Raw genomic sequence first — 11,704 nt, 5'->3', positions numbered from 1 at the left:
AATAAAGGCCATTTCTTTTTGCTTTACTTATTTTCAGTTACTTTTGGGAACGCATGGAGGAGTGTAACTCACTGCGCCAAAGCACTGAGGAGTACATGAGTTGGATGCTTCGCTAAAAGAGTCATCTGAAAACACTGAAATTGATAATTTGAAATCCCTGAAATTGATATTGAAAACCCTTTTCACTATTTTACGGCCAGAACGTTGCCATTCTGTAAAACAGTCCGGAGAGCATCAAGTGATGCGCTGCACTAAAAATGGCTCTCGCGGAGTTGTGAAAATTCACGGCATGCAGGTTACTTTCGATATTTCATTGTCTCTTCAAGCTAAGCTCAGCGGATTGACGCGTTATGGCTAAACATATGAGAATCCTGGCTCACTGGTACATAAAAATAAGTTCACTGAAAGCGCACACAAATGGAGATTGATGCTTAATAAACACCAATACGGCGCTTCCAGTGGTCGCACACAAGTTCCACAAGCGCGCGCGCTGCCACTCAATCAGAAAAACGAACACTTGTGTTCCGGGTTCATCTTGGCACCCGCGTTGCAGTTGAAGGCGTGGGCGAAAGGCGCAAAGTTGGACACCGCTTTGTTGCAGTCACCGAACGAGCGACTCTTGACTCCACGCCTCGTGCACATGAAGTAGCAGAGCGCCATGAAGAAGATCTGCTGGTCGGTGAACTGCCGCACTATTTGCGGGCTCTGGCCTGTGGCGGCTAGGACCTTCTCGAGTGCCGCGTACGTTACCTCCAGGGCAACGCCGTCCGGGAACAGGTCGTCGTAGCCCAGATCGCGACAGGCGGTCCGGCGTGCAAGGGCGGCTCTGAAGGTATCCGCGAACGTGGCGGAGCCGTTGCCGAGTTCCGCGCCTTCGGGCGCGAAGCTGCCATCCGGCATCACTCCGCGCCCCAGCTTGTCTACGGAACGCACCAGCTGTTGAGCGAACAAGAACCCGACTCCCGCGTACCGCATGGTCTCGGTACCGTCGGCAGCGTACAGCGGCTCCTGAATTGCGCTCGCCGACACCGCGAGCTCGTTTAGCGCGTGGTCGTAGTTTAACAGGTCCATGGACGTGCTAGGTGGTATGGCGAGGAGTTCCTCGAGTTCGTTTGGGCCACTTTCTTCCAGGGTAGCGATACCGCGAGCCGAACGCTCTTTGTACGAAAGGATGGACGAATTGCCCTCTGGAAAGCCCGAAAAGACGCGATCGAGAACCCTCGCTTGTTTCAGTAACCACGAAGGTTTCCACAACACCGTCCGCACGCTCCTGATCTTATCGCGAGCCGTCGCCTTTGTGGCATCGTCAAGCCACACAGCGTCCCGGACCATGGCATCTGCCGTCAGTGCGATGCTACTAAGAACTGCCATGAGGTCTTCCTCAGATCCTTGGTCCAGCTGCTTGGCTAGATAAATCGTCGAGCCCACACCCAGAAAAGTTGCTTCGACTTCGGCGGCGCAGACGTGGGAGGCTAGTTCCGGGGCTGCTCCGGGATCGTACTTGGCGGCTAAGAGCTCGGAGTCGGTGAGAGGCGCGAATATCTGCGCAACGCTCCAGCCAAGGTGTTCCATGATTTCGCGTCTGGTGTAGGCGGCAAAAATAGTGCCGATGGCTTTGAGGATGGACAAGCTGCTCACGCTGACCTTATCTTCGTCAGTTATCTTCGCGAACCGCAAGACGGCTATCAGCTCGTTCTTCCATTGTGACGAAGAGAGGTTCTTTGTGTACGTGTCTAAGGAGCCAATGGACAGGCAGGCGGGCCCTTCGCTCGTGGTGCTGTTGCCAGCCGCGAAGAGTGTCTCGAGAACGAAGCTGTTCACCTCGGCCGTCCGAACGATAAAATCTTCGCTTGGTGGTTTGCCGGTCTTGTCTCGCCTCAAGGCTCCGTAGAACTGCCGCCAGTAGGCGACGTAGACGCCCGACCTTGTCAGCCTGCTGTGGTCTTCCAGGGACGTCGCCACGACGTCGCTAGCCTGGATGTGAACGATCTGGTGGCAGCCTAGTCCGATTTCTCGGCGCAGAGTACGTATGCGGAACCAGAGCGGTAGCTGGAAGTTGTACGCGAGCTTCAGCAGTACTCGCAGTGGGCTAAAGGGTTGCTCTGGGACATCGGGCCAAGGGATGCCGAGGTTGGCCATGAACTTTTGAAGGTCTGCGACGCTGGTGACTGAGCTGGATATGCAAGCTTGGTACATGTTCACCGCATGCTTGGCAGCGGATACATTTGGCGAGATTTCAAGGAGCAGTTCCTCGAGTCCGTCGAGCCAGAGGTGGAGCAGATCGGCCTTTTTGGACGGGATGTAGTTGGACAGGCGGTGGTGCGGCGTCCAGGCCGAGCAGACGAACGTGCTAAAGTCCTCGCAAGGGTCCGCAGACATGTTAACCTGGGCAGAATAAGCGTGATTTTCCGGCTCTATGTACAGTCTTTGCCAAAAGTAACCAGGGCGCACGGTTTGCTTCTCAGTCCTATATTAAAGCTATTATGCCAGCTCTAAATCTCTGTATGGTAAGGAGAACCCCTGTACTCACCTTCAAATAACTTTTTGATCATAATGGAAGCCGTAAGGGCTCTATACTCTACGAATTAGAAGCAAACCATGCAGCTTGGTTACTTCTGGCAAAGACTGTACACCGCCAAAACGGTGCGTGAACTTGCGATAGCTTTCTCTATCAACGAAGCTAAATGTTACAAGCGTGGGTCGCATACATACAAACCAGAGTTGGCTTTCGAGGCAGCGAGAAAAGCAGAATTTTAGAAGCCGTTGTCTCGCCTCCGTAGGTTCAGCTAAAGAGATCTGTTGCTGAATCTAAATGGTACATAAGAAATAACAAAAAACAACAAGTGAACTACAGCAAAGTCAGGTGTGGACACTACACACGCTAGGCCTATGCACATCCCTTTTCAAAGTCAGGTGTGGACACTACACACGCTAGGCCTATGCACATCCCTTTTGTCTGTTTTAAGCATGAAATGCTTTTAGCTCCCGTTGTCGGCAGTGTGGTGACGTCACGCCGAGACCGAGAGCCAACATCCGGGCACTGAATTCCACTCATCCGGGCACTGAAACGAGAACATCCGGGCACCGTACGAGATTTAACGAGACTCTCTAAGCCCGCCTACAGGACCGGCATACAAGCGCCGGTAGCTTCGAGCCGAACGGGTGGTGGCGTTCCTCCCTTCCTGTACGGTGCGGTTCGGGTGTCCATCGAGATGACAGAGAATTACTGCGCTGTTTCCTTTCCTCAAAAAGAGTTGCGTTCAAAGGGCAAGGCATCGCGCCGTACGGGTAGTGGCGTTCCGCGGACTGCCTGGCAGCGCTACAACACGCTGTTGCGTTCCACTCCTAAAGGCGAAGCTTAAGCGTCGTTAATTAGCAGTTAATTATTATTAAGTCATTAATCAGTAATTAGTCACAAATTAGTAATATGTTATTACTTCGTCATCAATTATGTGTGACGTAATCCAGTGGTGACGGCACCACTGTCACATAGGCAAAGTGGTGCGGAAAACGGTTTCGCCTCTACGCACTTTTAGACAGTTTCGAACGCGCTGCATTACATTCTTGTCAGGCCTGCGTCTCGCCGTGTCCGCGTACGCTTCGTGTTATGCCCGTAAACATTTCATGCTTACTCTACTCTCGGTTATGGGAGAGGCAGATATTTTCAGCCAGCGTCTTCGCATCGGCGGGCGCGGTTGTTGCGACGCGCGTCTTTTCTTTCACTCTTTCATCTGATCTTTCAACTCTCCTCTATCTGCACGTGGCATTTGTGGTGGCTCGGTTCGAGCCAATCGGCAGGCCTGGGCACTTTCCTTTTCCTCATTCTAAAACAACAGCAGCAGCAGCGGTGGCGGCCCAGCGACGGTCCTGCCGCCTGGTGGAGCGCGACTGAAACGGTTGCTATGGCAACGGCGCTCCATCTGTTTGACCTCGGCCACCGCTGGGAGCTACGCGATGGCCCGAAACCTGGCGCAGTATTGCTTACGCAATAAAAGAGGACCGGACGGCCAACCGCACTTGTAGGTAGCGTAGTCGTATGCATAAACGTCCATGTATGTGCCTTGTCAGAACTTCGTGATAAATTGCATTCATGGCGATATAGCAAAAATTACGAGAAACTTTAGCGGCTAAAGTGGTTAAAGGCGAAAGCCTGAGTGCTGCATTCTGCTACGCGATTGTTCACATTTTGTTGGTGCGTTAATTAACTGCCAATTAATGACGCTTAAGCTTCGCCTTTAGGAATGGAACGCGACAGCGTGTTGTAGCGCTGCCAGGGAGTCCACGGAATGCCACCACCCGTTCGGCGCGATGCGTTGCCCTTTGAACGCAACGCTTTTTAAGGAAAGGAAATGGGGCTGTAATTCTCTGTCGTCTCGGTGGACACCTGAGCCGCATGGTACAGGAAGGGAGGAAGTGTGAGTGAAAGAAGAAAGAGGGGCAGTAGTGAAGAAAATGAAAATTGTATTTGAGGAAAGGAAGTTGCGCAGTAACTGTCTCACATATTTCGGTGGACACCCGTCAAAATTCGCGCGTGGTGACGTCACGACAATTTGGACCAATCTGGAACGCGGACAAATACGCCTTGCTCGTCGGTAAATTGGTTTTTGAGGAAAGGAAATGTATCTGTCTCTCATATCTCGGTGGACACCTAAACCTCGCCGTAACGGGAAGGGAGGAAGATGGGAGTGGACGAAGACACCGTATTCGCTAGACGCACCTTTGTTCATTCCAAACCATCGAGCTGGCATGGCGGAGTGGTAGCGTGCTCGACTCGCACTCCGGAGACCGGGGTTCGATTCCCAAGCACGGCCAATTTCTTACTCGGTTTTATTTATTTATCTGGTCTGACTAGAAAGGTTAATTGGACTAATTGGTTAAGTAAGCAATTAACTAAACTCAGTCAAACTTACTTGGAGCATCACTATACGATCCCTTTAATTGGTTGCATGGTTAGTAGCCAAAGTACAATAGGTGAGGTGCGTTTCCGCTGTCAACGCAAAGAGTCATGGGAAAATCGTCTGCTAGCTACTTCCGGTTCCAAATTGCTCAACTGATTGCATGTATTGCCCTATTCAACGCGTAAGTTGACATCGTTTATGCGATAAATAACTCTTGGTACTAGTCACTGATTGCACTGAAGCATCGAAAGAGAAGCCCGTACTACATATCTGCATGACCTGAGCGCAGAAATGGACAATCTAGAGAGGTAAGAGTATATTTTCATGGTTGATATATGCCGGCCGCCGTAGTCCACGTCTGTTGTGCATATGCGTTGAGGGTGATTTCGTGTGCGTTTCGACATGTTTAGCGCATAAGTCATTATACAGCCGTTTTTTTGCCGCACTTTGGTAAACTGCAATCTGTGCAGCTGATTAGACGATGCTCGTATTTTCCTGACAGCGTGTAGAGCCGCCAGTGTGCTAGCAGACGACCCATATATGCCACTGCGCGAGGCACGCGTCTCAGCACATCACATGGTGCAGTAATAAATCGCCTTGTCGCCTTTTTGTTATTCCAGATGAAGTGCAGGCGGCATTTCATGTGAGAACACTCAGGAACACGCCGCAAAGGAGAGTAGAGGCGTTAGATTATATATCCTACGCTGTGTTGTACGGAGCTGCTTGAATAAAATGAAATGGCTTGCCCGCGTGTTGTGGAGCAGAAATATTTTATCGAGTACTTACTGCTTTCAGTGATCCGTTGGAAATACGTTGCATGAAGTCAAGGTCACCACGTTACTTACTTCAATCGCATGTGTGATTAGCCCTGCGCTGCGCAACGTACCATATTAGAGCTAAAAGTGCGTTAGGTACCAGGCTCCTTTCGTCACCCTAAAATCACAACTGCAGCAGGCTACAAGGCGAATCAACTTGCAGACTGCTCATGAGGCGAAGTTGAATTTCTCTTTCGATGCTTCAGTGCAATCAGTGACTAGTACCAAGAGTTATTTATCGCATAAACGATGTCAACTTACGCGGTGAATAGGGCGATGCATGCAATCAGTTGAGCAATTTGGAACCGGAAGTAGCTAGCAGACGATTTTCCCATGACTCTTTGCGTTGACGGCGGAAACGCAGCTCACCTATTGGCCTCGTTTGAAATTCGCGCACTGTGACGTGACGACTGTTTCGAGCAACTGAAAAGCGTGACATTTTCTGTCGGCAGCTGCTGCTTACAACGATGAGGCATTAAAGGCTTCCGCCTTAAAAAGGCGTACAGCTCCTCCAACATGTAACTATCTGAGACTGCGAGAGAGCCGCTCACAGTTGCATTTGGAACCAGAAGCTCATCGCAACTAACTTCAAGCCGTCATTCGGAACTCAAGAAGAGAGACTGGTTTCCTGCTAGAGATACCTCTCTAGAATTTTCTAAGATGTGGTTTTGTCGTGTGTTTTCGCATTTCTGGAATGCCCGCCCTAGTTTTCGTGAGGCTTTTAAACAAATTTTGTTTCAATCTTTAGTGCTGCATTAAACGAAGGATAAACGTAGTAAATTTCTCACTTCACGAAGAAAACAGAAAAGTGGCTTGGACTACCGAGCCTGAGCACCAGGTTTCGAGCCCGACCGCGGCGGCCGCGTTTCGACGGAACGCTAACGGAGCCCGTGTGCTGTGCGATGTCAGTGCCCGTTAAAGAACCCCAGGGGGTCGAAATGATTTTTTTCTGCGTTTGTTAAGGTTCACCAGAAGCATTGCACCAGAATTTGCATTCCCGATTAGTAAAATGAAGCCCTGCTAGTGTCTGGGCAGGTTTATTGACACCTGCGTAGAAAACCATTTTGCGTTAACCAACCGTGTCGCACAGACACTTGACAGCCAAGAAAGCGACGCCGTTCGCACCAGCGTTTTGTTTTCGTCGCTCACGTTTAGCGCAGGCAAGCGTTCGTGTTTGTGGTGCATTCCTCCTGTGGTCGTCTTTTTTGCGCTACCTTTTTATTCAAGTATGCGTCACCAACTAGCCCAGCAACAAGTTTTATTGAAGCTACACATCATCCATTTTCTAATTTTCTAAACTAACGGCAATTTAAGCCAGCAGATGATGCAACTTACTTGAAAATGACACATATGTCGTTCACTACATCATAACTTTTAAAGCATCGTAATTGGACCAGGCTGACTGTGACGACACTGGCAAGCTAAAAACACAGACAAACGACGATCTGGCAAGTGAACAGCGCAGTGAACATGACGAATGAAAGACACACAAGTGCTGTCGTATCCTTCGCTCTTCGTTTAATTCGTTGCATTGTTCACTTACCTCAGATACGACTTACAATCCAGCAGAAGTATCTGCCATTTCAGCAGTGAGGCACTTGATTCCGCGATTTTGTGAGCGACTGCCACGTACAGATATAGGAGAGTTCGTGACCCTCACCAAGTGAGAAAGTAACAGCCTTTATGACTGGAAACAAAGAACTCTTGTGCGGTATCTGATATACTTGCTTCCTATTCAGATTCTTTTTTCTTTTGTTAGCGCAAATTCTTTTGATAACTCAACGTAACAACTTTTTTGACTGCTTCTATTGCAATCATATGGTTTTATACGAGTATTGTTTGCGTCAATGCTGCTTAGCCATGCAGTAATGCTCATGTTGTCCGTACGGTTAGTTTGAAACGACGTCGTTGGGCACTTTACAGCCTTTTGCTGCGGCTGTTGAGACAGTTTTGCATGAAATTGTGTGAAATAATTTCAGAAGGAAGAGAGAAACAGAAAAAGAAAGGAAGAAATAAAGAAGGGAGGAAATTCAGCGAAGGACAGGCGCTCACCTTAAGCGGAATGAGCTCCGCGTAGCGGACACAGGCAGCCGTTTTACAGAGGGTGGCTGCGTCCCTCTTCGTAGGAGGCCCCAGCTGCTTGGAGAGCACCGCCGCGGCCACCAGAATAAGGACGACGGCCAGAGCCAGGCAAACGGCGGGGCGCGTGACCCAGTGCCAGTACCGCGAGCCTGACGGCGAGTCGTTCGCCTGGAGAATGGGCGTCGTGAGTGGTGAAAGTTAGCGCATCTTGTTAGTTTGGGTTTTTTTAGCGAGAGCTACATTGACCGTATTCTCGCCGTTTTGCTGTGGCCGGTGGCCACACCGCGAGCTGAGCCGTTGCCTAGCAACCGCTGCAGCTGGCAGCGCCGCTCGCCACGCCATCTGGCATGACGTCAGAGCAGGAGCCAATGAAACCGCGTTGCAACAACAGAGGAGCCGGCGTTGCATCGTATATATAGAAGGGGCGGCTTGGTGGGATTCGTCGGCAGATATGGAAAGTGAGTCGGAGACTGAGAGAAGCCAGACTTCGTAGGAGCCATTAAGACGGCTGCTTGCTACTTCACCCACCATCGGGCCGTCTTAGTGGTAATTGAGAAACAACAAGATGACATTGAAAATAAATGCGTTACACTTTGAAAATCTCTAGTCTTTAACGTAACCATAACTTAACGATAGGTAACGACAAAACCTAAACACTGCTAAGCTAAACGATAAAGATGTAACCGTAGAGAGAACCAAGCTAAACAGTAAGATTAACAATACCTCTCGCTACGCACATCCAGGCATAACTGAGTTAAGCCACAACCAATTTTTTTTGGAGCGAGAAGCTCCACTTCTCGAATGAAAAGCTGAAGGTCAAATGGCGCTTGGATTTGACCTCTAACTGGAGGCTAGCCGCAGGTGGGGCTGTGACGTCATACCACATGACTTGTCGCAGCTGTTACCACTCGTTCCGCCGCTGCGCCGACGGCTCGCTCTCGCCAGTTGTGTCACGTGACTGACCACGTGATTCGCCCTTGCTGACTAAACTAGAGTCACTGGAAAAAATTTCAGAGTACCGCATTTCTTTTCCCCGCGCCGCCGACGCGGTCATTGGCCCAATCGTACCACGTGATCTTGGGGTGCCATATACCTTCCAAGCGCCGCTCGGGCCGGCTGAGAAGAGCGCAGGTTCCCGACGTTTCTCGTGTTGCAACTGTCGCTCTCGTGTTTGATACTGAAGAAATCATGCCTGGCTGCTGCGCCTTCGGATGCAGCAACCGAACCGAGTCCGGAAAGACTTTTTTCTCGATTCCGACCGGGAAAAATGACCGAGAGCGTCGTTCTGCGTGGTTGCACAGAATCGGCCGGTGCCTTTGCGTGCTTGTGGCACGCAAAGGCACATTTGCCGCGCGAGAATTCCGCGTCCTAACGTGCACCAAGCACTCGCACGATTTTTCCGCGCCTCGAGTCATTCGACCCATGGCACTTGTTTTTCGCGGACCGTGACGATCGCAGTCAATAAAAACATGGTCGGGCATGTCTTACGTCCACATAACGGCCGCCTTCTGTGCAGTTGTGTTGGGACTGGTAGAAAAATATAAATGGGTCAAATGTTAGCAATCCTTGAAGCTGCGTGTTGCGGCCACATGCGTGTTTACATCCCAAATGAGCTATTTTAAGTGTCACTGCGTAAACTTAGAAACCTTTATAACGTATTCTTTTATTCGCCTCTTTATTTGGGTGTTTCAGCTTATTATTACAGCTATCTCCCATGTTTTCCTTGTTCCACATATTTGAAACAGGGCTTCACTCGAAAAAGCCCTGGGAGCCTCCTTGGGCAGCCCAGCATTCGGGTGACCAGCATCACTCTTCTAACTGCACAACAAACATTTGCAGGACCACTTTTTTGCTGAAGACTTCGAGAAGCCTAGAGTGGATGGGAAGGAGAAGCTAATGTCAAGTAGTTTTGTCCTGCTTGAACGAGACAGCGGCCCCATGGCGGTCCACGATGCTCACTGCCCAAAAGCACGAGCTTGTCTCTTTGCTGCTCGGAGTGGCGAAATGTTTCCTTCGTAGCTTCCTCCGCGGAAGGGGAATAAGGCGTGCACAAGCTCACGATAGCAGCGCTAAGATGCTCACAATCATAGCACAGTTCCTGCAGTAAACGCAACCGCGGAGTAAAACAACCGCCGGTTGCATTACTTCGCACAAAATAACAATATCTTTTTCTCTTGAGTAACCATTGTTTCCGAGCACGAAATATTTGCGCTTCAGTGAACACTCAACCCGATATGTCACCGAATATCAAGCTCTTCCAACACGGCGACCTTCCTGCGGCGCAGTCGGCTTGGAAGGTAAATGGCAGTGGCCGCTCAGTGTTGCCAGTCAAATTCCGACCTTTGCGGTACTCTGAAATTTTTTCCAGTGACTCTAGACTAAACGCCAGCGCTCGCCGCCTGGAGCCAGAACCGGTCACCGGGGCGTGTTCTTCGACTGAGCACTGGAGGTGCTGGGCTGCTTCTAGTGATCCCTACGCTTTAAACGTTAATACGCCCATATGGGAGTGAAAAGGGAGTAAAATGTCCTTTAGCGCACTCCTCTTGTTACTCCTTTTCTGTTTAGAGTGTACGACAGAGAGCTTCACGAATCCGTGTTCGCTAGAGATATGTCGCGAGAACGGGCTCGTCTAGTTGTTGAAGCCGATGAACAACGGGAGGTAGTCGGAGAAGCAGCGGCACAGGAAACAAGGGTATCTCAACTAATGAAATTAAATCTACTCTAGTTAGTAAAGCGCTTACAGGTGTTTTCCGGAAGGCGTTGCATATGAAACGAACGGCCCTTTTTTGCACAGTTTCTGTTTCATTGATATCAGTTTGTTTATTTATTATTATTTTTTAAAAGTTCGCGGGTATTTGTCCAAGCAATGACTTCACCGAATAACTTTCCCGATATTATTATTATATAAAAGAAATAGATGGGTTCCAAAGAACGAGCCCTTGGGAACGCCATAGTCAACCGAGGGCGCACTATAGTGTGTTCGTTACTGAATACAAAAAACTGATGGCGATCGTTCATAATATCCAAATTATGAGGTGAAAATTTCTGAGGATTTGATTCCATTTAAACAATAGTTCTTTGTGAGAAACCTTATCGAATGCTTTTGACAATTCCATGAAAATGGCGTCAGTTTGTTGCCGTTTTCTATCGATATAGCAAAATCGTGGACGCTTTCGACTAATTGTGTGCATGCTGAATATCCTCTTCTGAATCCGTGTTGAAATTTAATCTGCACATTATTTTTATCTAAATGTTCTGAAATGTGTTTATGTATAATAAGCTCGAGCATTTTACAAACTGTAGGAGTGGATTCGGATGATAATTAACATTTTTTTTTCTATTTTTATAAAGCGGTATGACTCTCAGCGGCCCTCGACTCTCAGAATTAGTCCTTTATGCTGTGATTTAGAAAGCAACCAATCTCAGGGCCGTCGCCGGGGGGGGGGGGGGGGGGGGGGGGGAGTTCGGTGTCAGAACACCCCTCAAAATTTTCTGAGCACTGCATTTCTCTTCCTTGCCTCCTTTCGGCCTTTTTTTCGTCCGTTCTATTCACACTGCATCGATATATTAAAATGTAAAAACGAATAAAAAGAGTGGGTTTCCTGACAAAAATGGTTCCTCTTCTAATAGGAGGCGGAAGTTATTGCAGAAAATAGTCACTCTTCCTCGCCATCACACGACCTATGGCACTCATTTTAACTGTAGGCACAGTTCACCCCAATAAAACGTACAGTCTTTGTCAAAAGTAACCAGGCTGCATGGATTGCTTCTCAATCGTATAATAGAGCCCTCACGGCTTCCCTAAAGATGAAAAAGTTCTTTAAGGTGAGAACAGGGGTTCTTCTTACCATACAGAGATTTAGAGCTTGAGAGCTGGTATAATAGCTTTAATATACGACTGAGAAGAAA

The 11,704-nt window shown here is 49.0% G+C and overlaps 1 protein-coding gene across 2 annotated transcripts in view; it reads right to left on the bottom strand.

Annotated features, from left to right (window-relative positions):
* Positions 1–279: 279 nt before the first annotated feature.
* LOC149335063 (endothelin-converting enzyme 2-like) overlaps positions 280–11,704 on the bottom strand; it is a 67,115-nt gene continuing 55,690 nt past the window's right edge. For both annotated transcript variants that reach the window (XM_089551747.1, XM_089551748.1), the window contains exons 2-3: positions 7,766–7,963; positions 280–2,385 (exon numbers count right to left, since the gene is read on the bottom strand). In XM_089551747.1, coding sequence (XP_089407873.1) covers positions 502–2,385; positions 7,766–7,963 — 2,082 coding nt within the window. In that variant the 3' untranslated portion in view covers positions 280–501. The remainder of the gene's footprint in view (positions 2,386–7,765; positions 7,964–11,704) is intronic.

Source organism: Amblyomma mixtum, chromosome 7, assembly GCF_055824585.1.
Source record: "Amblyomma mixtum isolate Tamu chromosome 7, ASM5582458v1, whole genome shotgun sequence".
NCBI classification, from domain to species: domain Eukaryota; kingdom Metazoa; phylum Arthropoda; class Arachnida; order Ixodida; family Ixodidae; genus Amblyomma; species Amblyomma mixtum.
Note: the sequence above shows the minus strand (reverse complement) of the source record. Positions and strands in the feature narration are given on the sequence as shown.